This window comes from Thunnus albacares, chromosome 22, assembly GCF_914725855.1.
Source record: "Thunnus albacares chromosome 22, fThuAlb1.1, whole genome shotgun sequence".
NCBI lineage: Eukaryota > Metazoa > Chordata > Actinopteri > Scombriformes > Scombridae > Thunnus > Thunnus albacares.
Window position 1 is genome coordinate 19375532 of NC_058127.1, and position 26856 is coordinate 19402387.

At 40.9% G+C, this 26856-nt stretch overlaps 2 protein-coding genes across 3 annotated transcripts; one reads left to right on the top strand and one right to left on the bottom strand.

The window, feature by feature from the left end:
* Nucleotides 1-96: 96 nt before the first annotated feature.
* On the top strand, nt 97-5905 carry cct7 (chaperonin containing TCP1, subunit 7 (eta)). 2 transcript variants are annotated; one of them, XM_044341104.1, is made up of 12 exons: nt 97-195; nt 1866-1949; nt 2057-2126; nt 2219-2325; nt 2508-2686; nt 2854-3025; nt 3149-3313; nt 3422-3610; nt 3915-4012; nt 4096-4228; nt 4691-4897; nt 5003-5905. In XM_044341104.1, exons 1-12 carry the CDS (start codon nt 190-192, stop codon nt 5225-5227), a joined length of 1635 nt encoding a protein of 544 aa, XP_044197039.1. In that variant the 5' UTR covers nt 97-189; the 3' UTR covers nt 5228-5905. The 2 variants fall into 2 exon arrangements, with proteins under 2 accessions (XP_044197039.1, XP_044197040.1); XM_044341105.1 differs by lacking the exons at nt 97-195; nt 1866-1949; nt 2057-2126; nt 2219-2325 and having other exon boundaries at nt 2572-2633.
* Nucleotides 5532-25925, bottom strand: hspa12b (heat shock protein 12B). Its single transcript, XM_044341103.1, has 14 exons — nt 25499-25925; nt 22936-22999; nt 22322-22404; nt 21608-21732; nt 21336-21522; nt 20267-20371; nt 20024-20140; nt 17309-17486; nt 11890-11976; nt 10806-10910; nt 10467-10725; nt 10267-10370; nt 8418-8608; nt 5532-8342 (listed from the first exon to the last, which is right to left on the bottom strand). Exons 2-14 carry the CDS (start codon nt 22979-22981, stop codon nt 7866-7868), a joined length of 2064 nt encoding a protein of 687 aa, XP_044197038.1. The 5' UTR covers nt 22982-22999; nt 25499-25925; the 3' UTR covers nt 5532-7865.
* Nucleotides 25926-26856: the final 931 nt, after the last annotated feature.

Consider the following 26856-nt stretch of genomic DNA (forward strand, 5'->3'; position numbering starts at 1 on the left):
AACTATTTTTTTTTGTGTGTATTTACGTTTTGATAGATTGATAACAGATTGATAGATGTAGTAAAACTCGAGTATAACTGTTGCAAAACGTTGCGCTACACTCTTGAACGCCCCCCGGAGCGGCTGTATTTTTCGAAAGGCATTGTGGGAAAGGATGCCGGTGGAAAGCTTCTCGAAGGAACCGCAAAGATGATGGTGAGTGAGTTAGCATTCATGCCCGACACTCACACTCTAAATCCGTCTCAATCCTCCCGTTTGTTTGCTCGCATTCATACCGAAACTACTCTTAAATTAAAGTATTATCTGTCGATGGTCTCTGGAAGTGATTATTTTGTGGAGATTAGTCTTTGAAAAGGTTTAATTGTGAGCCAGACTGTGTTGTCAATGGGGCGTATACGATGCTAACGGTGATGCTAACTAATATTTTAAGTAATACTGCTCACTGAAAATACTAATACTGAATAAAGCACGCTCAGCTAGTAAGAGCTGGAACTGGTATCTAAGTGTGTTTCACTAGTTTTGGTATATTGTGCTGTTTTGTCGGTGAAGTTGTTAGCGAGTTAGCTGCAGTATGTTTAGCCTCTTTGTATGAAGTGGTTGCATTGGAAGCAGCCTGGAGAGCTAATTGATTTCAATTTATTGCTATGGTTACTTGTCATTCAGTGGTTATATCTGTCAATAGTTTACGTTTCATAAATAAAGATGGCTAACGTAAGCGTTAACATGCAGATTATCGGGCAAAGGCCTGATAAAGTGAATTAACTGAGTCACTGTCACTAGCAAAGGTTTGCTGATCAGTGGTCAGGAAATAGCGGTGTGTGTGTCTTTGTGTGTGAATGCTTTGATAAGTTGTAATGACATGTTGTTAGTTAACTACAATAAGCACAAGTGACTGTAAATAGACGTTTGCATTTGACAGAGTCACATAAGCTGCATCCCTGATGGGCAACAACAAAAGCATCACACCCTGCAACCTCTGTACCAGCCTCAGCCTGGGTGTGTTTAACCATTTTAGGTCATGGACTGAATTTATACTGGGGTTTGGAAGTTTGGCTAATACTATGCTAATATATACTGATGACTTAAGTGATATTTAGTAAATGTCCTTCATTTCATGACATTTTCTGGATGAATGATTATAAGAAACTTGATGTGTTTCAGGTAGGGAACCATGTGTGGTGGATTTAAAAAAAAAAAAAAAAAAAAAAAAGTATATGTTTTGACAAATGTTTCAACACTGCAACTATATTTTGGTGTCTGTTGAGTCCTTGTGGGTTGGACACTTAGATGTGCATGATGCAATGAATAAATAACTGTACTAAATTTGGCTTCACACTTCCCAAGTAACTAACTTGATTTGTTTGTAATCACAATTTGCTTAAATTAATATGAATACCAGAATTTATGCTACCAAACAATATCTCATATAATGATTACCTTGATATGATGGTAGTGACACTGAAAGGTGATGTAAAATATTGAATTATTCAGCCTGGATTTGTTTTACTATTTCAGGTTATAGATTACAGATAATGATACATATCATGTTATAGAATATACTCTGTACTTTTAATGAAATTGCACTATTTGCTCAGTATGATTTTCTGGTCCGTCTGTTCATCTTTCGTGCAGATTTCATTAATAAATTACTCTTTGTCTTTTTACTTGAAAAGCTTTTATTGCACTTATATTATTTTAACAAGTGTATTCATTATTCATAAAGAAGCAAACTATGCTGGCATAGGTGTGCAAGTATTAATTTTTGTGATAACTACACTCACAAATACTGGATTGAGCTCAGCTTACTTGATCTCTTCTCCTTTCCCTTTTGTTTTTCCTCTTCCTCTTTTCTTCTGTCAACCCAGCCCACACAGGTTATCCTGCTGAAGGAGGGGACGGACACGTCTCAGGGCATTCCCCAGCTCATCAGTAACATCAATGCTTGCCAGGTCAGAAAATTAGTTCGTCTCTGCTTAGCTGTGTATGTTTGTGTGTGTGTGTGTGTGGTATGTGTTAAGTAAAAATGCCTAAGAGTACCCATCATTTTCTTTTCCAGGTGATTTCCGAGGCTGTCAGGACCACCCTGGGGCCCAGAGGGATGGACAAACTGATGGTGGATGGCAGAGGTGAGGAGAAGAGCGATGAAAGGGGACAGAGGGAGGAATAGGTCAGACTACAGAACCCTCATCAAAAATGTGTGGATGTTTGTGTTTTGCAGGTAAGGCCACAATCTCCAACGATGGAGCCACCATACTGAAACTGTTGGATGTGGTCCACCCTGCAGCCAAGACCCTGGTGGACATCGCTCGCTCCCAGGATGCTGAGGTGAGAAGTGTGTGTGTGTGTGTGTGTGTTTCTCTCAGGTTTTAGGCCACATCTGTTTTAATCAAGGCAGTGGACATCTGTTTCCAGTATAAAATCAATCACATAACTCTCATACTGAACCAAGACAGAAAACGATATATCACAAAAAGTTTTCATATTTTTTCTTGTCCTCGTACTGATAGGTTGGAGACGGCACCACCTCTGTCACTCTCCTGGCTGCTGAGTTCCTGAAGCAGCTGAAACCGTATGTGGAGGAGGGTCTCCACCCTCAGACCATCATCAGAGCGTTCCGTACTGCCACCAACCTCGCCGTCAACAAGATCAAGGAGATCGCCGTCCCTGTGAAGAAAGACGACAAGCAGTAAGTGCTCACTCACTCTCTAATAATTGACATTTACTGTTTGATCTATCCTATTGACAATATATAATATTTGTATAATAATTATATATATGGTTGTAGTTAAATTGAGCTGTTAAAAATACAGTAGTAGTACATTTTTGAATGTACTCTCCTCTCTATTCTCTCAGAGAGCAGAGGCAGCTGTTGGAGAAGTGTGCAGCCACAGCGCTTAACTCCAAGCTCATTGCTGGTCAAAAGGATTTCTTCTCCAAGATGGTGGTGGATGCCGTCATGTCTCTGGATGAGCTGCTGTCTCTGAAGATGATTGGCATCAAGAAGGTCCAGGGAGGAGGCCTTGAGGTTGGTATCTCTTTACGTCTACTTCTCCTTTACATTTGTTGCGTTGAGACATCCTGTTCTCTTTCCTTTTCATTTTGTTATTCCAAATACCTCAATGTCATACTTTCTCTATATAATTCGCAGGATTCCCAGTTGGTGTCTGGGGTTGCTTTCAAGAAGACCTTCTCCTACGCCGGGTTTGAGATGCAGCCTAAATCCTATGAGAATCCAAAGATTGCATTGCTCAACGTGGAGCTGGAGCTGAAGGCTGAGAAGGACAACGCTGAGGTCCGCGTGAAATCTGTGGAGGTACGAAGTCCCTAAACACAGGACCAGGATGTGAAACAAGCCTTTTAAAATCTTGTACTGTAATTAATTTCTCATCCTCAATAACTGTTTATTTGCACTTGTCTGCAGGACTACCAGGCCATCGTGGACGCAGAGTGGAACATCCTGTACGACAAACTGGAGAAAATCTATCAGTCAGGAGCCAAGGTGGTTTTGTCCAAGTTGCCTATCGGTGATGTGGCCACCCAGTACTTTGCTGACAGAGACTTGTTCTGCGCCGGTAGAGTTCAGGAGGAGGATCTGAAGAGGACCATGATGGTAGGAGACATGCACACACTGACCCTCTATTACAAAGTTATGACTTTCAGCTAACAGGCTAACTCAATGTTCAACGCATACAGAGTTTAATATTTAAAATTTATTGACTGAAAGAATGTAGTTTGTGATTTATTTTGTTTTTTTCAGTTAGTCTGTTCTTAACGTGTATAGAAATGTTCCTTACTTATTAAATCGCCTTTTGTGTTTAGAAACTCATATTTCTGCCAGAAAACATGAATCCAGATGGTAAAAGTACCTTGAAAAATCATTGAATCAGACTGATTGTGTGTAATGTGACCTCCAGGCCTGCGGAGGCTCCATCCAGACCTCAGTCAGCGCCATGACAGACGACGTCCTGGGACAGTGTGAACTGTTTGAGGAGGTCCAGGTCGGAGGAGAAAGGTAAGAGCTTTTTTCCATCCTCTCCAGAAAATAACAGGCATCATGAGTACTTGAGACAGCTCACGCCTTCCTTGTCTTCGCAGGTATAACTTCTTTAAGGGATGCCCCAAGGCGAAGACATGCACCATCATCCTGAGAGGTGGAGCAGAACAGTTTACAGAGGAGACGGAGCGATCGCTGCATGATGCCATCATGATCGTGCGCAGAGCCATCAAGGTCAGTTTACACGTGGGGCGTGTGTGCACATTTTTCAGGAAGTGAGAGAGAGATGTGCAGCCATTATGAATGCACAGTGTCGTCATTCATTTTACGCTGATGATTTATATGTTGAGTTCAAAGGATGCAGGAGTTTGAGAAATCTGTCCGCAAATTTGTACAAAGTGATCTCTAGATGTTTTTAATTTTAATCTTTTTTGCCTTTGATTAAAGCAACATTTATGGAAACTTGTAGCATGTTTGTTACAAATCGGATTCAACCAATATTTGATGCAATTTGATTTAGTTTTGCATAGTATGTATGTATGTATTGTAAAACAACAGCCATCGTTGATGTTATTAGTAACACTTGTGCTCTTCCCACAATGACAAGTCAAACTGTCTGAGGAGAAGAACACCTATTTGTTGGCTAATCTGTGCACACTGACACAAATAAACTGATTGTATTGAACCCATTTCCAGAACGACGCCATTGTAGCAGGTGGAGGAGCCGTGGAGATGGAGCTTTCCAAGTACCTGCGGGATTATTCCAGGACCATCCCCGGAAAACAGCAGCTGTTGATCGGAGCGTACGCCAAGGCCCTGGAGGTCATCCCAAGACAGCTTTGTGACAACGCTGGCTTTGACGCCACAAACATCCTGAACAAACTGCGCGCCAAACACGCACAGGTAAGAAACGAAAACACACACACACGCTTTTAGGGCCTTCAGTTTTCTAAGTGGAACTGACAGGAAAATTAAGTCAACTTTGTAACTTTGCTCGTTTCGGTTCAGGGCGGTATGTGGTACGGTGTGGACATCAACAACGAAGACATCGCAGACAACTTTTCTGCATGCGTCTGGGAGCCGTCCATCGTGCGTATCAATGCTCTGACGGCAGCATCCGAGGCGGCCTGCCTCATCCTGTCAGTGGATGAGACCATCAAGAACCCCCGCAGCTCTGTGGATGCACCTCCAGGGGGCGCCGGCAGGGGCAGAGGGAGACCCCATGCTCACTAAGAGGAGGCGAGAACAAAACCCCATTTTAAACTAACATTAAAATCCAAATGCAGATTGAAGATAGTGTCTTCAGGATGCTCCAGATACAGAAAAAGATTTTGTTTAAATGTAGTTTGGATTTTTTAACCTGCATTTGGATTTGAATTCTAGATAAAATGAGGTGATGAACCAGTCATACACACATTGCAAATGGCAGGTGGAGTGAAACACAAACAAAAGGGGGAATTTGAATGAGCAATTACAAGACAGGTTCTTTGTGCTTTAAGACATTTCATCTGTTTTCTTTACTTTTTTCCACCTGTAGTCTTTTGTTACTGAGGCTTTGGTTTGATAACATTTTGAAGCTTCCTTGTGTTATTGAACACTGTATCTTTACTTGTAGTCTTTTTACTTAGAAACGATGTTTAAATACAAGCAGAATGACAGCAGTTCCCCCTTCTGATTTGAAAGAAACACACTCCTGTCCACTTCAAGCCAAATCTTCCTCTCTGACCTGAATGAGCTGTTCCATAATGTCTGATCCGGTTTTTTGTTTGTGACAAACTGATGTGTAACATGGAGAGTAAAGCACTGAAAGATGAAAAAAGATGTTGAGTAGTTCTGAACCATTCATTGGTCATGCTGTGTGAACCTATTTATTGGACCATTCTTATCAATAAATTCACAGCTGAAATCATACTGTTGACTGTTCATGTGTATTATTTAAACATACATACAGTAATATGATGCTTCCTGATATCAACATGTTAATGGCAGATGTTCTGGACAAGTTTTGGTTTTTTTTAAATAGGAAAAGCTTGGAGTTACTGTTTATATACCGTTTGTTTTATCAATGTCTTTAAGGTTGAGAATGATAAAGTTGAGATGATGATGATGATGAACTGGAAAAGAAATCAAAAGAAACTTAAAGGCAACATGTTGAACATGATATAGTGGTTCTTAATCTTTTTGTTACTTTATACATGAAACATAAACATGGATACACTTTATTACAGCATACGCAACATAAATATGTGACACAGGATGATATTTGATGGTAGGAAAGTTTCTTTTTTTCATTTTAAAAGAAGATTTGATACTTAGTGCCAACACTCTCTCCCACTTGACTTCCTTCTACAGAAGCTCACTTGATTTTTTTTAATAGGTTAATTATTAACTGCATGTATAGTTGGACATCACATCAAAATTTTAGTGTGTAAGTTCATTCTTTGTCTTGGAAACTGCCCAAAAGTTCCACTAACCAGCTTTTTCTGGAGCTTTTAACAACATTTTGCAGTCTTCCTCAGCAGGTGGAGTTTGCTCAGTTGTCATTAAGTTAGCATATTTTTATGAAATTTCAGTCACATTTGAACAAGTTACAACATCACATGAAGACAACTGAGCTATCGCTATGACAACTTCACAATCTCCAATGGCTCAAGATGTGGTTGATAGCTAAGGAAAGCTGAGTAAGTTGACCTTGAGTTAGGATTTTTTGTCAAACATCAAAGCTTGGTTTCTGGCTAAACCAAAAACTCCAAATTTGGTCATTTTTGGTCCTGTTTTTGTTTCGGAGTGGAGAATATTTAGAAAAATTAACTTGTACAAAAAATAAGCTATAACTGAATACTGGTGTCACATGATAACAGCTAAACCAGTGAGCAAACTCAACCATAAGATGTGGCTGAAAGCTCCAGAAAAAAAAACTCTGGAATAAGATTTTTTTTAAACTGTCACACAGTTTAAGTTCTTAATCTGATATGGACAGAAAAAAATCAACTGCCCTGATTTTTTAAACCCAACTAATTCAGCATAAAGCCAACGCTGACACTTGTTTTAGACATGGATGTACATGGGACATATACTTAATAAAAGACACATTAAAATGGTGCAATAATGCCACAGTTCCTCCTAGTATAGGACATTCACATGTGTTTGATGTATCCAGAGCTTTTTTTCCAGCTTGTAGTTCATTCTTTCTACCACTAGATGGAGCACAATCATGACCACATTAGAGAAACAAGGCTGCAGTTCAGGTAGTATCAATATCTCATATATAGATGGCGAAATAGGATTTAAATGAGGTATCAGATCAGAAATAGAGAGATGCCCCTGTGTCATTCATTATATAAGCTAAAAGGCAACAGTCTTTATATTTAGCAGTGACATGAGTGAGTCTCACTCTAGGTAGTATAGTACAGATAAGAGACAAACTGTCTACTTAAGTCCAAATACTTGGAATTATTAAAAGGTATGTGTTTGGTTCACTGCAGCAGGGATTTGTACTCAGCCTCCGTCTTCGTAGCGTTCACACAAGTGTTCCTTTATATGGTGTCATGTGACAAACTCTCCCAAATTCATTTCTTCTTTTCTGCGCAGAGGCAGCACCCTACTGGTCAGTTGTGGAGATACTGACACAGTCAAATTTTTATTTAGCTTTAGCTTTTAAAAATGTTCCTTTCATGATATTTTTCTAAATGTTAAGCCTAAATATCTCAATTATAGGATGTGAGTTTCTACATTGAATGCAAAGCTCATGTTCCTTCAAAAAAAAACAATATGGTGCCCACTCCCAAAGTACCGCTTTTTCTATAATTATCATTCCTAGAATCAGTTATTTCTGTGTTTTCAAATCCTTGTCTGCACTTCCTGCCGCTCCTCAGTTAGACAGGAAGTCTATGGAGGCCCGTACAGAGCGGTTAGACATGATGTCAATGGCTGTGACTTTGATCTCTGTATCTCCAAACTGCATGGTCGCTCTGATCTCCCTCCGCTCTGGTAGTCCTCCTCCTGCGGCTCCTCCCACTGCTCCTGGTAACGGTAACGGTTCCGGTAGGTCTAAAGTTATCGTCCCGCACTTCCTGACTCCGGGGTCGGAGATGTATGTGACGTCGTCTGTCACACTGCAGTAGATGTTGATGATGATCTTCCGTTGGCCCAGACGAGCGGGCGTGTAGCTGCGCCTCACGACCTCACCTAGAGCCACCGACTGGTCGACGGAGACGAAGCGGTCGAGGATGTCGGTGCACCACTCGCGGCCGTCCTTGATGAGGAGTTTGTCGCGGGGATGGCGCCCCTCCACGAACCGGTTCAAGACGCCCACGCCATAGGTTAAGGGGCATCGTCGCACTCGAACCTGTGAGAGAGAGATATTGTTAAATCAGCTGTCAAAGTTCCACTCCAGGACTAGCAGGTGCTCCTAAACCCTCACCACAGTGGGATCCAGTCCGAAGAGCACAGCACCCTTCAGTATGGTCAGACCGACGTCATGGGGGATGATGATGCGGCACGTCCGTCCCAGTGCTCTCTGAACTGCTTTCTGCAGCATGGGTGACTCTGCAAACCCGCCAACCAGGAAGAGGAAACGTACACCACGCACCTCCGGCTTCGCCATTAGCTCCTCTGTCAGATAGGAGACGGAAAAAGAAGCTCTTTAAAAATAATTAAACTTAAGTGGAGTGTACGAATGGCAAACTGCCCCACTGAAATGATGGGCGAGGAGCGGAAGTGAGTAAAGAAAAGGGATCGAGATATAGGAGAGGCTGGCGTCCTCTGGATGTTTCATCATTTCCACTTCCTTTCCAGAATCGATCAGTATTTCTTTAGTTTAAAACATGCAAAACTCTTCTTTGCCTCTCACTCTTTGCCTTATGGTGATCCAGCAAAGGCCAGCAAAGCTACATGCAACAAAACCAAACAAACCCGGGATTTGAACGCACAACTGGAATGTGACTGATTTAAAACAGACACTCTCCATGTGTCTGCCTTCATTCTGTCTTGACAAGGTTAAAAAAACAAAGAAACAATGAAGTCACCACCATCTAGGAAAGGGATTCTAAGAAATGCCATTGTGGCTGAAGTTTGTTTTGTTTGGTCTCAGCTATGGCAGAAAAGTGCAGTTTGTTTTTGAGCACTGAACTTTATTTCCTCCTTTTACATTTCACACTGTCCACTTACAAGCAAACCAGGATGTATAATCTAAGTGACGCAGACACAAGTTCTGGCAACTTGTTATCCTGTGAGGTCTGAGGTTTGGGCAGTGTGGGAGAATCAAAATATACCCTGTTCCCATATCTGCAAAATAAAGCTGCGCATTCAAAATTTTTATATCAAACAGTGGCGCAAATGTCTACGTATAATGTCAAAGGAGTCGCTCATAGTGACAAACCCACAGAAAATTATCACCCAACTCTGCAGTTCTCCTCAGGTCTATTGGCTTTTTAGACTCTTTTAGCTGCTTGTTTTGGTTTTTGCAATTGCAGCTTTATTTTTGCGACCTGCAACTTTATTGTTTTGGTTCAGACAGGCTGCTGTTTTCTGCAAAAAAAGTTCAGATAATCCCACTGTAAGCTACCTCCCTAGCAGACAGACAAAGTGAACAGCTAGCTGGTGAACCAAGTGGAGTGTTTGGCAGCTAAAGCGCCAGATGCTTCCCTCAAGAGTTATTGGAGAAATAAACAAAAACAGAGCTAAGAGCAAAGTAAATATTGGACTCAAGATTTGTCAGGTTGTCAGAACCAGGACTCCAAATGAATGCTGATGTTGCTCTGTGTCTAATAGATGTGTAAATAAGCAACAAAAGTTAGCCATTTCAACTTAATAAGGCCATGAAAGGTCAAATGTGATGTTCTGCTTGTTGCAGAGTTCTGCTCCCAAGTGGCCCAAAAAATTATTAGTGCTGCTTTTAGTACAATGTACTGTACGTCTCCATATACCATTAAATGTCTGCTTTTGGGGGTTGACTCCTGTAGTCACTTAGGATTATCTTCTCATTCTTTATGTACAGCAGTGCAGGTCTACCACCTCAATTTTTAGGTATCTCTGGGTGGATTTAACTTACAGTGACTTGAGATTGAACAGCATTGTTCTTACCTTGGTAAAAATATGAAAACATGATAATATGAAGTGGAAAAAAGGGAGAAAGAGGAAGGAGTTAAGAAAGCAATTTGTTCTGAGTGTCTGTATCTGTATGTATGAATCTGTCTGTGCATATATATGCATGTGGATGTGTGCCACCCTGTTGTCTGTACATGTATCTTGTGTGTGTGTGTGTTTCTCACCAATGTGTTTGACGATATTGACGATAGTGGGCTGGAAGAGCTCGTTCATGGCCTCCTGTGTCAGCCGCAGCATCCCCTGGGATGACCACTTCACTATGTTCATACTGACGCACACACACAGAGGAGAAGGGTTTTAATCACGCACTCAATCTATCATCACTCTCTCTCACACACACACACTCCACTCAGCCCACACTCACTTGCTCCTCCTCAGGGCGGCCTCCACACTCTGCCCCCGGTGTCTCTTGTAGTAGTCGATGAAAGAGAAGGGCAGGGAGATATTGAGGGCGTTGGCCCTGCCCGGCGCCGCCGTCCGTTTCCTCGCCTCGAATGCGATGGTGAGGTCCACCCAAGCCGCTGGCCGCTTGGCTTTAAAACTCTGGATGAAGTCATCGCCAAAGATCTGGCACAGCATGGCTTCGAAGGCCAGGTCTACACCGACGGCACCGTATGGACCACCTGGGAGAGACAAAGTAGAGCTTTAGAAACTCAGAAATTTGGTTATTTTTGTGCTTTAGAAGATTGTAAAGAAATTGTACCTGAGGCCTTGTAGAGTTCTTTGAGTGTTCCCTGTGGCTGCTCGATCTGATGGACAGTCAGGTCAACTGTTCCTCCTCCACAGTCTGCAACAATATACCTGTCACCTACAGGAAGAGAGCACACATAAACACATTTTAATGACCTTTAGTGATTTGGGAAAGCTTATCTCTTTCAGTTGGATTACAGGAAATATTTTGTCAGAACAAGATGTTTCTCCTTAATTTGTGGGAGGAAATTGTGAATGATAACGTGTCTTGATTTTTTGTGGTATGTTAGAGTGTCATGTTTCAAATTAGTTTGTGTACGTCCTGAAACTCTTCAACCAGCGGACTCTCTAACATAAACAACCTTCAGGCATCTGTGGTTGCTGCGCTCCCTCTGTGCGTGTGTTTTTGTGCGTGTTTATGATATGTCCAGCGATAAGGGGCTGTTTTTGGCTTAGCTACCCTGAGTTCAGCTGACCACACCCTGAACATGAGAGAGAGAGTGGTAGTATGAGAGTGAGAGAGAAAAAGAAAGAATTTCAAGGAACAAAAATGTACAAAAACGAGAAATGCACAGAAGAATGAGAGAAGAAAATGCAAAAGAAGGAGGATAAAACAGGGTTTATGCTCCTTGGGTTTATTTGGAGTGAAGAGGCAGAGAGTCCCATGGGCTGGGTCCTTCCTGTGTGTATGTGTGTGTGTGTATGGACAGGAAAGGGAGCAGAAAAGGTCAGCAGGGACGCATGGCTCCTCAGATTGTTGTCATGGCTCAACAGAAAGAAAACGCGGAGAGTTAAAGCAGCGGTGAATTTGATTTGTCCCTTGGTTAGTCTCTCTCTAGTTGTTGTGCAAGACAAGCAGATGATAATTCACAGAAAGGAAAAGTAAGAATGTGAGGGTCAGTAGAAATGAGACATTAGGTGTGTCTGCTTCCCATAGTCATCCTCATAGGTCAAAATCATCAATATCTCCGACATGTGGGGTCTGCCAGTCTGTCTCTCTCTCTCTCTCTCTCTCTCTCTCTCACACACACACACACACACACACACACACACACACACACACACACACACATGCATACACACACAGACAGTCTTACCAGTCTGCAGCTCTGACCATAGCTCTCCGGTTCCACTCTCCACCAGGAAGGTCCTGCTGTGTCGGGATCGTCTCAACTGCTCCCGCGCTGCAACACACACACACACACACACACACACAAAACTAAGTACACACACTTACAGGATGTACTTCAGTTTGAGGACCTTTGATATTTACATATCATCTTATCTTTATGTCTTTCTTGACTCTATTTCTGACCAGTGAGGAATGATCATACATAGTAGGGAGGCAATTAGCTTAGCTTAGCATGAGGACTGGAAACAAGGGGAAATGGCTATCCTGACTGTCCAAAGTTCATAAAATACACCTACCAGCACCTCTAAAGCTCATTAATTAGCACATTGTATCTCGTTTGTCTGATTCTTATACAAAAATGTAAAAATGACCAGTTGGTTTTAGAGAGAGTCAAGTACTGTAACTATTTTTTGGCAAACAACATCTGGGCGTAGTGACCTGCTGGGGTCTTGGTGTCACTGTGAGGTTACTGTTGTTTGTCAAGAAATAGTCTCAGCACATTACTCTCTCGAAATCCACAAGTAGTTGTTTTTACATTTCTGTTTGGTAAGTGTATTTTTGAAAAATGGATAGAGCTGAGTTTCTAGTCTTCATGTTAAGCTAGAATAATCACTTCCCACCTCAAGAGGCTATATTTTATATAATACTAATTATATAAAAGTATCATCAATATTTTTATATCAATAATGGATGACATGACTACTTGTATGTGGAAAGGGTCACTTGTATTAACTTTTATACAGTTCCCCTCACCTCCACATTGTTTAAAGCTTCTTTTACCTCATTGTTTTGGTTCTGCGGCCCACAACCTTACTGTTTTTGTTCACTCTCTCTGGTTTCATATAGAGTCATTTTTAGCCACTGCGAAAAAGCTCTAAAAACCCCACTGCATATTACCTGCTTGGCTCTTAACAGCAGACAAAGTTAGCAACTAGCTGATGAACTTTGTGGAGTATTTAGAGGATAAGGGCCAGATATTTTGCTAAGGAGTCAGTCAAGACCAGAAGCAGAGCTTAAAAGGAGAGTGAATATTGGACTAACATTGACCAGGTGGCCAGAAACATGACTCCAAATGAATGCTAATATTGCTCTGTGATCCTGAATGTGCAAAAAGGCAATATCAACTTTAAAAGTGACATGTCAGTTATGGGTTCACAGCTTGTTTCTGCTGCCCCCAAGTGGCCACAAAATCAGCTACTGTGGGTTTAAAATACATACATGAGATTATCTCTAAGCAAATAAGCATGTTTTTCAAAAGGTTGAAATATTAATTTAAGCTAACTGGTTTTACTGAAATATTTTCTACTCAAAACTTACATCTTTTTCAAATCAAGTGACCCTAAAGTAAAATGGTGGATCTATTTCGCCTGCTTCGGGGGCAAAGCAAGCATATCTGGGCCCCAGGGCACAAGAAGAAGGCTCTGACTCCCTCAAATATTGCTATGGGCCCCCTGGTTTTAAACAAAATTATTCACAGAGAATTCTTATGGACTCTCTCCAGCTGTGGCCCCTTAGAGTCACCACCACCTTTCAGCACCTTGTACTACTTTGCCTGCAGTCAAGCCTTTTTTTGGATTTCTGTATAAACATACTGTAGGCCAGACACTTAAGCTTGCGTAACTGATGCTCTATGCAAACTACACTCAAGCAAAAACAAACATTTTCAAGCTAATGAAGATCAGTTTTTTTTAAAATTTATACTACATGTAGTTATGTTTAACAGGTTTCATATCTCATGGGGTCATGACATTTACCCAACATATAATATAATGTCTTTCCATCCAAGTAAAACAGGACAAACATACCAAAATGAGGGTCCTAATGTTTTTGCATGACAGGAGCAATTTGTTGGAAACGCAGAACGCTCTCACACATCTATTCGTTCTCGACATGTAAACCGCCTGAATGGCAGGTTGAGACTTGAGGTGGAGGCCAAGAAAAACAGAACACACTCAAACACAGCTGTCAGAAATATAAAATACTGGACAGCCTGTTTGACAGAGCACATACATGTATATGCCTCAGTACATGCAAGTGACCTTGTGAAATGAGACATAATGGCTTTAAGATGATAAATCATCACAGATCAAAGAAGAAAGAGGAGGATATTTGAATGAAAAAAGACTATTTCTCTCTGTCTTTTGATAAAACCAACCTTTGGTCTGATGTAAGTGTGTATGAGAGTTTAAGTGTGTGTCATAAGTCAAAGGTTTGACAGTCTGGAGTAAAGTGTTTGTATAATTTAGGTAAAAGTGGTTTTTACAAGGTTCCCTCAAACCACATGAGTGCTACAGGCCACAAAAATTAGACTAAGAGAGAAGGAGAAAAAATAGATAAGTGGTGGAATAAGGAAGAAAGAAATTAAGATTATTATTATATTGGATTATTATGTTTCTGAGAACAGATTATCTATAAAGATTATAGTTTTTGAGTAACAATGACCTGCATTGTATTGAGAGCAAGTACAAGTACAGTTATTTTACCCCCTAGATGACGCAGGGGGTAATGTATGTGTGCCCAAATGTGTGTGTGTGTGTGTGTGTGTGTGTGTATGTACATGGTAAATGATGCTGAACAAAAAACACCACAATCATACAGGCCTTGATTTCATCTGTGTGTATGTGTGTGTGTATGGGGGTGATGAATGGAACGCAAGTCTGGAAACCATTTACATGAAACAGCAGAAAAGAAAATGTACGTGTGTGTGTGTGTGTGTGTGTGTGTGTGTACGTGGGTGTGTGTGTGTGTGTGTGTGTGTGTGTGTACGTGGGTGTGTGTGTGTGTGTGTGTGTGTGTACGTGTGTGTGTATGTGTGTGTGTGTATGTTAATGACTCCCCAGTGCTATCTTTGGAGAAGAAATGAGCTGGAAGAAAAGCTAAAGATAGTAAAAACCATGACCGTGATGCCAAGTGTGTGTGTGTTTGCAAATAAGTCTTTGTGTGTGGTGGAAGTCTTTGCAGAACTTTGCAAAGGGTGCAACCTGGTAAAAAAAAAAAAAAAGGTCACCGAGAGGGACAGAGAGAGAGAGAGAGAAAGAGAGGAAGAGCACAAATGCTAGAAAGAATGAAAGAAAATACAGAAAAATGAAAGTGAGTGAAGGAGAGGGAGAATGACAGGCCAGGAGGGGGTGAGATCATAGTCTCACCACACCTTGTTCCAATTACAATATCCTGTGTTTAGTGTGTGTCTTTGTGTGTGTGAGTTGAGTGTGTGAATGTTCTTTGTGTGTGTCACTGACTGCATATGTATAAGTGGGGCTGTGCGGGGGTTTTTGGACGGCATGTTCGCTTGCTGAATTATGCATCAGTCTTATTTTACCCAGCCTGAAATCACTCTTTGTTTCTTTGCAACAATTTAGTGGCTTTTGCAAACACAAAAAACATTGTATACAGCTTTATTGTAGACTTATCGCAATGACTGACAGTTTATTTAGAAAATTATACACTTACTTTTGCCAGATAAGCTTTTTGCGATCATGTACTTAAGAGATGCAAAGTGTGAGGAGATGCGGTTTCTGTATTTTTTCCCACTTTTAATTCCCCTTTGAAAGTTTATTTTAAAGCTGTACTAATCAATATTTTCATATTAACAATGGATCAAATAACTATGAGTAACGTGAAAGGCGTTGGTCATAGAGACAAACCCGCAGAAAATTACCACCCAGCTTTGCAGTTTCCCTCAGATTTATGGAGCCTTTTAGCATCTTTCAGCTCACTGTTTTGCTGTTAAAGCCTGAAACTTAATTGTTTTGGTTCACGCCCACTGATCTTGTCATTTTCAGCATCAGCTGGCAGCTGTTTTCAGCAAAACAGCTCTGACAAACCAACTGTACTGTACCTGCCCACCATTTAAGAGCAGACAGACAAAGTTAGCGACTAGCTTCTGAACATAGTGGAGCATTTAGCAGCGAATATTTTCCCTAAAAAGTTGGTGGAGACCAAACCAGAGCTAAAAGGAGAGTGAATATTGGACTTAAATTTGCCCGTTGGCCAGAAATCGACTCCAAGAAAATGTTAATGTTGCATAGTGTCTGCTGGATGTGTAAATATGTCAGCTAACACATTCATGAAATCAGATATGTTAAGGGTGATAACATATCTGTGTTGTGTTTACAGCTTGTTTCACTGTCCCCAGGTAGGAAAATAATTAACACATGTTTCTCCATCACTTTAGTACGGTGGATGACTTTGAATACCACAATACCCAAGAGTCTCAGTCGCCGTTGCTATAGAAGGAGCCAATCAGAGGTGTGAATCAGAGCTGTAGCAAATACAAAATGCTTTGTGAATTTGAACAAAACATACTGCCAAGTTTATCTAAAATTAACTCTGAATCCTTAAATGAACTTATTTAAGTTGCAGAATGTAGCATCAGGTTCTTTACGAAGCGTAAACTTTTGCTTCATCTGTATGTAACATGTATCGTCAGGTTATTTTTCCTTGGTAGTGGAAGTAGTTTGACTTTTTTTTTTTATCAAAGAACCACACATTTTCTTGTGCAGTTGCTCATCTTTTGTACTGATGATTCAACCAGGAGACTTTTATGTCCATCCAAGCCTTATAAAAGCTCCAACACTCAGTCTCCTATCATTGTCTATGCAAAAAATTAACCCTGGATGCCTGAAATACTTCATAGTGAGTTGAAAAGCATGACCATCGTGTTGAATACTTCGCTATATAGAAATACAATTTAAATCATACAAAAAATAGCTGTTTGTATTTGAACACAGATTATGTTCATGCTTTTTAATTATATACTCTGTAGTCTTGAAACGCAATGTCCTTTCATATGCACTGCTCACAAAACTGTTGTAATCACTTTTTTGTGATGATTCACAGTTTTTGTGCTTGCAGGAGCAAAAAAGTTTAATCTTACCTCACAGGGTCAAAGTTTTTCTTACACAGTGTGAAATTCATCAAAGAGCTTATTTGCTAAATAGTTGGACAATTAGTGACTAATGGTTGCTTTGGCAGATTGTTTTCTTCGCTCTGCACAAATCCTGTGGTCTGTTTCAACACAGCTCTCCTCTTTCTCCCTCTGTTCATGTTTCCATCTCTCCTGCTGCTTTGTGTGCTTTACACACCACATATGGCCTGTCCAAAGTCATATGTGACTGTGTACAACAACACACACACTCACACAAACTGCACAGTCATCCGAGGCAAAACCACAAGCAGTATCTGAAGTCAGATCTTCACCCAAAGCGCACTTTCTTTCTCTCACACAAACACAGATTCATCCCTTGCGAAACCCACAATTCCCAAGTGAAATCTAACAACAACATTTCCAGGAACACAGTGTGGTTTCATGCCTATGCTAATGACATAGTGTACAAGAAGACCCACACACACACACACACACACTCTGCCCCTTTCTCAAATACCTTGTCTGAAGCTGGAGTCGAAGGGACGGGATCCGTCCAGTTCCAGGCCGTTTGGGATCGGCTGCAGGCTCAGGTCAATCACCTGGTGGAGGCGGAGCTTGCGGCAGTAAATGGAAGCAGCTTCAGGTTCAAGAGCGATGAGGAGCTGCTCAGGACAATCAGGGGAGACCAGACCGGCCTGGTGGGAGAAGAGATAGAGAACAATGCAAGATGCAGAATTTTATTATCCTGTTATGACTAGGAAAGTTGGTCAAGTCACACGTCTTTATAATCAAATTTAATATCACAATTAAAATTGCCTTCAAGTCTCAAGTTAAGTCATTGTAAAGTCTCAAGTTTTGTTTTTACCACAATATTTTTGCCTTCAATTCAAGTCAAGTCAAGTTATTAAGGCCCCTATAAACCCTGGTTTTTGAGGCTCTCCAAGACAATAGTTGATGAGAAAAATGTGGTGAAATCCTTGTTGTTAATCCAAACCGTGGTCCTAAAACAACACACGGTCAATTTAAGACTGGCGACTAAACACAGCCTGCCACAAAATTGTGACAGAGTCAGAAATTTAGCATCAAATTCTCACAACATGACTGCTGCAACAAACCAAAATACAGCATGAAATGACACAAATGAGTACAGACAAGTACATGTGGATACTGCACTGTTGTGTATATATCTATGCTTAGTGCCATTTTTTAAAATAAAGTTAAAGAAAAAACAGCACCAACACTGTGGCCAAAGTTTGTTTTTGCAGGTTTGTGCAGTGCAGGAACACCACAGCATTGCACAATGAAGATGGAGACAAAATGCAAATATTTTTAAGTTTTTATCTAAACACACTGACAAGTATGTATTCATTTAGACATAGGGAAACTAACAGGATTTTTGTTTTTTAAAGATGTCAGCAAACAAAACAAACCTTAAGTATACATATGATGAGATTTGGATGGAGGGCCAAGGCTAAGTCGTGGACGTTATCAAAAAAAAGGAGGAGGAGAGGAGCTGTATAGAGGAGGAGTCATTGGGTAAAACATGCTGAAGGACAGCTGTACAGCATAAACACATATGAAGGAACACAAACACAGGGTGAAAGTTGGAGAAGGGAGAGATGAGAAAATGATGATAGTGATGTTAGAGAGGAGAGGAGGTCTATACTATGAGCACCAGTCTTAGTAAATTGGGAGTAAAGTTGAGCGGCTGGAACAACGTGTGTGTGTGAGTACGCAGGGCGGGGGTCTGGTCTCGACTTCCTGTGTTTGTATGCCGGTCTCCCTCATTGTTCCCTCCTGATGACATCATCACCAGTAGGAAGCAAACACACCCCGACAGCCTCAAACAGCGAGCCAGCGCAGGGTGTGTGTGCATATATATGTGAGTGTGCATCTGAAAGTGTGTATGTGTCACACTGTTTATGTATATAACCGGGTGAGTGAACGGCAGATGGCAGATAATGGTTAGCAAATTGAGCTATGTGTGCGTGTGTGTGTGTGTGTGTGTGTGTGTGTGTGTGTGTGTGAAAATGATAAAATTAAACAGAGAGAGAGGGCGAGAGAAGGAGGAAAGCATGATAAATTAAAAGGTTGTACATTGCGTATGCATGGCACAATTAGACACAAGCACATGCGCGCACACACACATGCGCGCACACACACACGCGCGCGCGCACACACACACACACACACACACACACACACACACACACACACAGAGGGCAGTCCATTCTCATTGATGTGTATTGTCATAGGACCCCCTGCATTCCTGTCCACACTTCCTACAAGTCATTGTAACACGTACAGTACACTAAGGAGGGGTGTGTGTTGCGGGTGACTAGAGTCAAAAGTGCAAGAGTGCAGTGTTATGATCTGTGTGTTTATGTGTGTGTGTGTGTGTGTGTGTGTGTGTGTGTGTGTTGTACTTTATCTCATGGTTTATACACAGCCTTTCTTTCCATCTCCTTGTTATTCCTCCTTATTCTCTGTCTCATACACACACACTCTCATATAGTCATCCTCCTTGTGTGTGTGTGTGTGTGTGTGTGTGTGTGTGTGTGTGTGTTTGTGTGTGTGTGTGTAGAAAACTGTGCCTAGTGTTCTGAATCAGTGAAGTCAACTGGTTTTGGTGATATTTATGCACACTACACTGAGCTGCAATAGTTAAGATACTGGCAGCTGATTTAACATGAAAACCATTCATCTCCAAAATGCCAACTTTTCAAGAAGTTGAAGAAGAAAACAGCATTGTTTTAAGCTATGTGGATTTTTTGGTAATTAAATCATTTTTGTTTGTTTTTTTAAGTTTAAAAAATGAAAAAAATAAAATAACATTTTTGATCCCTGGGTGGGAAATCAGGTGTTACAGCATCACAAAAAACAAATTAGGGTACAAAAAGGATAAAAACAGATATAAGGAAATATAAAATAGGAAAATTACACCATAGTCAAAGATGTAAAGCAACATTTAATACTTCAGATTACCTAAAAACTTAAAAGCTAACAGTATGTTCATGGGTAGATGAATGGATGGATAGATTAATTGATCAAAAGATGTAGTTGAGATGAACTTTCCCAGATGAGCATCTTTTTCAGTTGCAGAATAGTTCTGGCTGATTTAAAAGAATAAACTTGATATAAAAATACGAGAAATGTGTTGATTCTGTCAGATCAGAAAGTGTTTGTTTCATGTCAACAATGCGTCTTTCTGTACATGCAGGTGTCCTCCTACCAGGTATGCTGCCTCTCTCATGAACTGTTTGGCAGGTTGCCTCCACACAGCAGGGACAGTAATCACCCATCTGATCTCCTCTCCTTCTAGCACTGATGACGACTGGTCCTTCACCTCCTAAAATGTGACCCGTCAAATAGTTTTTTGGGTAAAACTCAAACTAGGATTCAAGATATGAGGTTTCATTGAAGAAAAGATGGAAGAACACATGAAGAACACATGGAGGGGAGTTTTAAAGTGTACCTTTAGAGCATGTTCCCTGAAGAAGTGCAGGGCATGAGCGAACACCTCAATGGCTCTGACCCTGCGACCATTGACAGCCTCCAGCTCCGTCTCCATGGTGAGGTCCTGCAGCAAACACAGACACAGTGCTGAAAGAAGTTGTCTTTCTGCTGCTTAAAGGAAAATTCCTCTGTTTTTGTGTCCATTGTAACTAATGGGTGATGCTAACTTTGCACTTGCCACCTCTGTTGTAGAGATCTGGGATACATGAGTCTAGAAAAACAACATATACTGTATCTGGGCAGGCAGCGAGATACTCTAATAGCTTTCCAAATAAACATCAACTTCATACAAATGATTCAAGTCCAACCAAAAGTAAACACAGAACTTAGCCCCTTGGATTGGCTATTGTAGTTAACTGCATATGGATCTATTTCAAGGGCAACTTTAAGGATGGTGGACTTGTGTATATCGAGTTTTGTGCTGTTTGCCCCAATGTATGTTATTCTCTTGGAGGTGCATTTCTGAAATCTCTAAAACGTTGGCACTGAGTGCAATGACACATAGTGGACACAATTATGTGAATATAACCCAGGTTGAAAAGTACCATAACTGTCCTTTAAACTTCTGGGGTACTTCAGTCCATTAGCTTTGTACTTCCATAAATTTGAGAGACTTTTAAGATGAAGATTGAAAAAAGAGTTGTCAAAATTTGATGAAGGAGAGGCCCTGGTGTGGTTCAAGCTCCCAAAATACTGGATCTTACATTTTCCATAATGCAACTCCATATCGTTCCTTTGTTAGACTCTCCCTATCAGCTCAATGTTAACATCAAATCCACATCTCTTTTTGTAACCCGGTCAAGACCAAGCTGAGAAAACCCTGATGACATCATCATCAGGGTAATCTTCTTTGACTTGGAAAAGCTTCTCCAGAGCCTCAGACGACATTACACAACTGTTTTTACAGTTCACCTTAATATGAGTGGTGAATTTATCTATGTGTAAAATTGGCAGAGTGCCCCTTTAAATGTGGATGTCATATATAAAACTGTCTTTCTTTATCAACTTCCTTTCTGTCTCTCTCTTACACTCGTGCTGTGGATCTTCATCTTGAACTTGTCAAAGTAGAGCCAGTGCCGGGCCTCCTCCGGGTCCAGGTCATGGTAGAAGTCCCGGGCCGCGAACCCAAAACTGTGAAACCGCAAATCAGGGGTCAGCAGCAGACATGTCGGGCTCTTCTGATTGGCCACGCCGGGGTCACCACCCTCCCAGCGCCTGCGTGGATTGGAAGAAAAAGCTGTCAAGGATAGAAAATGATAGAGTACAGTAGAATATAACTGAAGAGTACACAGACTCTTACTTCATCATGTGTATGGCTTCTGCGTCCTGTGTGAAGCTGAAAGCGTAGCCGCTGGAGGTCGTCCCAAAGTCTATTGCCACGACAACCGAGAACGGACAGGCCATCCTGGGTCTGACCTCCACCCTCTGAGAGAGAGAGAGAGAGAGATTTGTGTATCAGAGCTGGTACTGATGGTAGTGATGATCTCTAGTAGAAAACCACAACATGTCATTTTTACACTGGATAATTAAAGTGGATTACGTGTAAATGTCAAACTATTCTTTTAACATTTTGGATGTGTACTGTTATTGCCTTTTATCATAATAAAAAAAAGTGCTTTCTTCTCTCATTTGATCTCTCCTCTCTGCTGAAATTACATGTTTTCTAACACATAAAGTTCCTGTAATACTTGTGAAAGTTACGTTTTTCTTTTTTTACCGTAGTAGTGCCAGTGTGTGTATATTTTTCTGCCACAGACTGTAGCTGTTACTGGGTACTTGTACTCTTCGCTTTTAGCTGCAACTGTAAGTGTTATTATAAACCACTAATAACACTGTGAAGTGGATGTGGTTTTACAGGGCCTGTTTAGGAGCTCTATATAAAGAAAAATACGTAGAAAGAGGAAAGGGTGTGTAAGAATTTCTGTGGTGAGTGTGTGTGTGTGTGTGTGTGTGTGTGTGTGTGTGTGTGTGTGTGTGTGTGTGTGTGTGTGTGTGTGTGTGTGCGCGTAGTTACCGGCGAGGGTGAGGGTGTGAGGGGTGTGATGCTGCAGTCATTTCTAGATGTGGCAGGTGAAGACGGGACTGACAAATTATCACCTAGGAATTAAAGAAAAAGAAGAGAAGAGAAATTATTAAGCTGGAATTCAACACTCATTGGTGGCTAACTATTGTGATCTCATTATGAACGTGTCTTTTGGAAAAGCGCCACACGCACTTACTGGAAAATGAAAAGAAACGCCAAAATATCAGTCTGCTTGAAGCGATATGCAGGCATGGGAAAACTCTCTTATCAGAAGGAAAGAGGCAGTATTGACTGTCATCAGCTACTGATATTAACATACTGTACATGTAAAAATGCAGAGAACACCTTATTTTTTTTTACTGTGGAGGTTAGCATGTTAGGGTGTAAACACACTTGGAACTTTCTTGATATGAGATTAAATATTTGTATTGAAAGGGAATGACTGGAATGTCTTTGGAATCCGAAATGAGTAATTTTCCCAAGTGGGAGAGGGACACGGAAAGGTCAGCGTGTTCATGCTCCAAAAGATAAACGGAAAGAAGTGAGTCACTTTGACCAGTTTGCCATAGTAATCAATCATATAGTCTGATGTTAGTGTGTCTCACCCGGTATCTGCAGGCTGTTGGCATCCGGCTGCACCACGTCAGCCATCTTTACAGGAGCCAGGGTCTGGAGAGAAAACCATTAACACCAACATGAGACATATAGAATAACTAGTAAAGAAAATGCTGATGTTGGGATGAATTGTTGTTTATTTTAGGTATTTTTTTTAGGTATTTAGGTATTTATGGTGAATTATTATGTAGAAAGAGTCATCTAAATAATATAGTCTTGATATTTTTCAACCTGCATTAATGGGTCTTTTTTTCCCACTTGGCGGCAGCTCATAGGCCGGAAAACAGTCTTATAAAGTTCGTCTGGCTAATGTGTTAGAAAACAGTTGCCTATTTATGTTGTGACTTGTTTGATTTAAGTAGTTAAATAAGGCAATTCATGTTTAGTTTAAATAGTATATCAAGATATTTAAAAAAACCAAACTAAACTACAATTTACAGTATTTATAGTTGCAGTCCTTAAAATAAATGTAAGTTATGGGGAACCTGGTTGCAAGTTTCAAGGAAATAACCTGCCCTTCATTTTGTCACTAGTTTTAGTGATGAAATATGTGTTCAAGATGTCAGGTGTAAGGTCCATTGTTTACTTCCCTTTCTGTAAAACTGCATATTGGCAAGTAAAATTCAATTCAGTTGGAAGTCACCTGAACGTCATCAACAATTTACTGATCCAGCAATCACAGAGCAACACTAGCTTTCATTTGGAGTCATGTTTCTGGCAACCTGATGAATATAATGTTCTTCTATTAGCTCTGTTTTGGTTTCCACCAGCTCCTTGGGGAAACATCTGACCCTTTAGCTGTTAAATGCTGCACTGTGTCTAATATCTACTGGCTAGAAGCGAACCTTTCTGACTGCTGTCTGGTGCTGGGCCAGTAGCGTAAAAAACAGCGATGCAGTGGGATTACTGATGCAGCTGGAAACTATGTGTTGTGCAAAACCAAAACAATGAGCTAAAAGATACTAAAACTCTCCATGGAGTTGAGTGGAACTGCTGAGTGGGGTGATTGTTATCTGTGGATCTGTGGCTCTGTCACAAGCATAATAAGGCATAATTAAGTGATCAATTGTTAACATAAAAATATTGATTAGTGCAGCTTTAAGTAATTCATTTAATGGGTGTACTTTACTAATGAATGCCAATCATCTTATACACCTCAATAATGTACTCTATAGGTCAGAATTAAAAAACTTCAGGCACTAATGAATCATTGTCATGTATTCCATCACTGACAGCTGTACATAGCACAAACATTTTAATCAGAGAATTTGGACATTCAAGCATAATGCTGGGAAAATAAAAATAGCGTACTAGCCAGGGAATAGGGAACGATTTTGGACACTCAGCGGCCAGGGAAGGGAAGTGAATGAGACACACCCTGATCATCTTTCACAGCAACTGTCTCACTGCACTTGAACTTCAAGCCTCTAGCTACTACAGCGGATCAGAGGCCAAAGACAAGCTGCACTTGGGAGCTTTCAGGTGTTAGTTTATGGAGATCTTGCCAAAGACCATATAGATTTGCAAGTTTTGTCTGGGTTAAACAAATAAGATGGGCAACAAGAAAACAAGTAAACTTGTTAGATTGCATACACTTGATTACATTTAATTTGTTTATTTATATTTTCCTTATTAGTGAGTTGTCTCTATGTTAAGTGTGTCCTGCTGTACATGCATCTACTCTTTGTGTGTATTATGTGTCTTGTTTGGCTTGTGTGTGTGTGTGTGTGTGTGTGTGTGTGTGTGTGTGTATTGTATTAAATTGCAGCACTGGGAATGATTGGATCAGTCTGTGATCTGAGCCAAGAGCAAACTAAACAGATGAGTGCAATGAAACAAAGATGTGTTTGTTTAGATCTCTTTCTGTGTGTGTGCGTATGTGTGTATGTGAGAGAGAAAGACACCATAAATTAGTTTGACATCCTTTCTTCGCGTACGCTACATGCATGCAACATCTGAGTACATTTACTCCAGCATATGCCTGAAACATTTGAATATAATGCGTGCTGTTGCATGTGTGTGTCATTTGGCTCTCGTCTGTCCTTGCCGTTTGATGATAAAACCAGAGAAAGATGAAACTCCACATCTCTCCTCTGCACGTATTTATTTCTTCCCTTCTGTGACTCTCTCTCTCTTTCTAAGACCTCAATATGCAGTGGACAATCGCTCTCTCTCTCGACACATGACTGAGGTCTAGCAGGGATAACAGCATAACAAGCAACTCTTACTCCCCTGAGACGCTACATTATGGTTAGATTGTGCAACACACTCCACTTTTACGCACAATTAACAATAGCACTCTCTCACTTTGACTTGTATGTTTAAGTTTGGAAACTTTACTTACAGATTTCCTGTGAAGAAAGGCTTTATCAATGCTTATGATCATGTAGCTTTGTTTTAAGGACCTTTAATGCAACATATAACCAATACAAAGGGGAAAATCAAAAGGCTGCAGACAGTACTATATTAAATTATATTCATTTAGCACCCACTTGTCCAAAATTGACTTATTGCCTTTAGTGCATTCATCGTGTCATCAAAATTTTAACTCACCCCTTTGAGTGCTGCTGCAACACTATGCCCTTGTCCCTTTTTGCCACTCCTGGCTGGAACTCAAAAATTTTCCCCAAACTTTGGTAAAAATGGCAGTCTGGTGTTTGGAATCCGCCTCCAGGGAGGAAGATGTAGAGGAGAAGAGAGAAGGAGAAACTGTGAGCAGATATAAGGGGATGCTTTTCTTCCCAGCTGACTTGCAGGCAGATTTCCAAAAAAATTTAAATCCCCTGATCAGTGAGAAGTGATGGATGGAGAGATGAGCTGCAACCTAATGGAAGATTTTCTCTTCTTTCTTTTTTCTTCTTCTTCTTCTGTGAAAATCCCAATTTTTCCTAATGAACTTCTTAGTTTTTGGATCTGCAGTTCTGTCTCTCTTGCTGCTTTCTGCAGCCGAGCTCACCGTCTCTCTGCTCTGCACTGGAAAGTCAGAGAAAAAGTGGTGACACACACACACACACACACACACACACACACACACACACACACACACACACACATACATGAGTAACAGGAGTGGGAGGGCTGTGACAGCACATAGGGGGGGAATGTTGGGGGATTTACCTCATTGGGAAACTGCCGTGTGTGTATTTGTGTGAGTTGGAGACTGAGGGTGGAGTATTCCTGAGCAGGCAGTGTATCTCAGTTAAGTCATCTTGCCCTTTCTCTCCTCCCACTCCTCCATATCTATCCTTCCTCTGTTTAATTAGCTCTTCCTGTCTTCCTCTCTGCTTCTCTTTTCATCTTTTCCTCTGTTCGATTTCTTTTTCTTTTTTTCTCTTCACTTGTGGTTGCTGTTTTAAAAACTTTTTTTCTCTCTTCTTTGTCTTTATCCTTTGTCTCCATACCCCCTTTTTCTTTTTCTTTAATGTCAACCATCTAACATGATACATGGAAGGGCAGGAAAAGTGGTGACTCACTCCGAATGTTTTGTTCCAGTTTAATGAAAATCAGTTTAATGTTCAAACCGTAGATAAATAGATTTGCTGCATTCTTACCCGACCTCATATCTGTAAGTGTTTTCTTATGCCGTGTGTAGAATTGTGTTTGCGGGGGTCCACATCTACGCTGCAGGGATCTGATTTCTCCCCACTAGAGCTGTGATTGAAAGCATACATTAACCCCCAGTGCTTGTTACACACACACACACACACAGACTAGCCGGCCCCACTCCCAATGGGCAGAGGAAGTCAGACCTCTTGAGTATGCGAAAGAAAGGCCTCTGGTATATATACAGACACACACACATAGACACACACACACACACACACACACAGTCGTGTTTCCACCACTTCAGGGGACATTACATTGACTTACATTAATTTCCTGGGGACTTATCCTAACCTTTACCATAACTG

Bases quoted from the DNA above. Each gene is read 5' to 3' on its own strand.
- cct7 (XM_044341104.1), top strand. The intron at 3,314-3,421 runs GTACGAAGTCCC...ACTTGTCTGCAG, and splicing joins TCCGCGTGAAATCTGTGGAG to GACTACCAGGCCATCGTGGA. The intron at 3,611-3,914 runs GTAGGAGACATG...TGTGACCTCCAG, and splicing joins ATCTGAAGAGGACCATGATG to GCCTGCGGAGGCTCCATCCA.
- hspa12b (XM_044341103.1), bottom strand. From the start codon at position 22,981: ATGGCTGACGTGGTGCAGCCGGATGCCAACAGCCTGCAGATACCGG. The intron at 21,523-21,607 runs GTAAGAGTCTGT...CAATCCACGCAG, and splicing joins GAAGCCATACACATGATGAA to GCGCTGGGAGGGTGGTGACC. The intron at 8,609-10,266 runs GTGAGAAACACA...CCTATCTGACAG, and splicing joins CAATATCGTCAAACACATTG to AGGAGCTAATGGCGAAGCCG.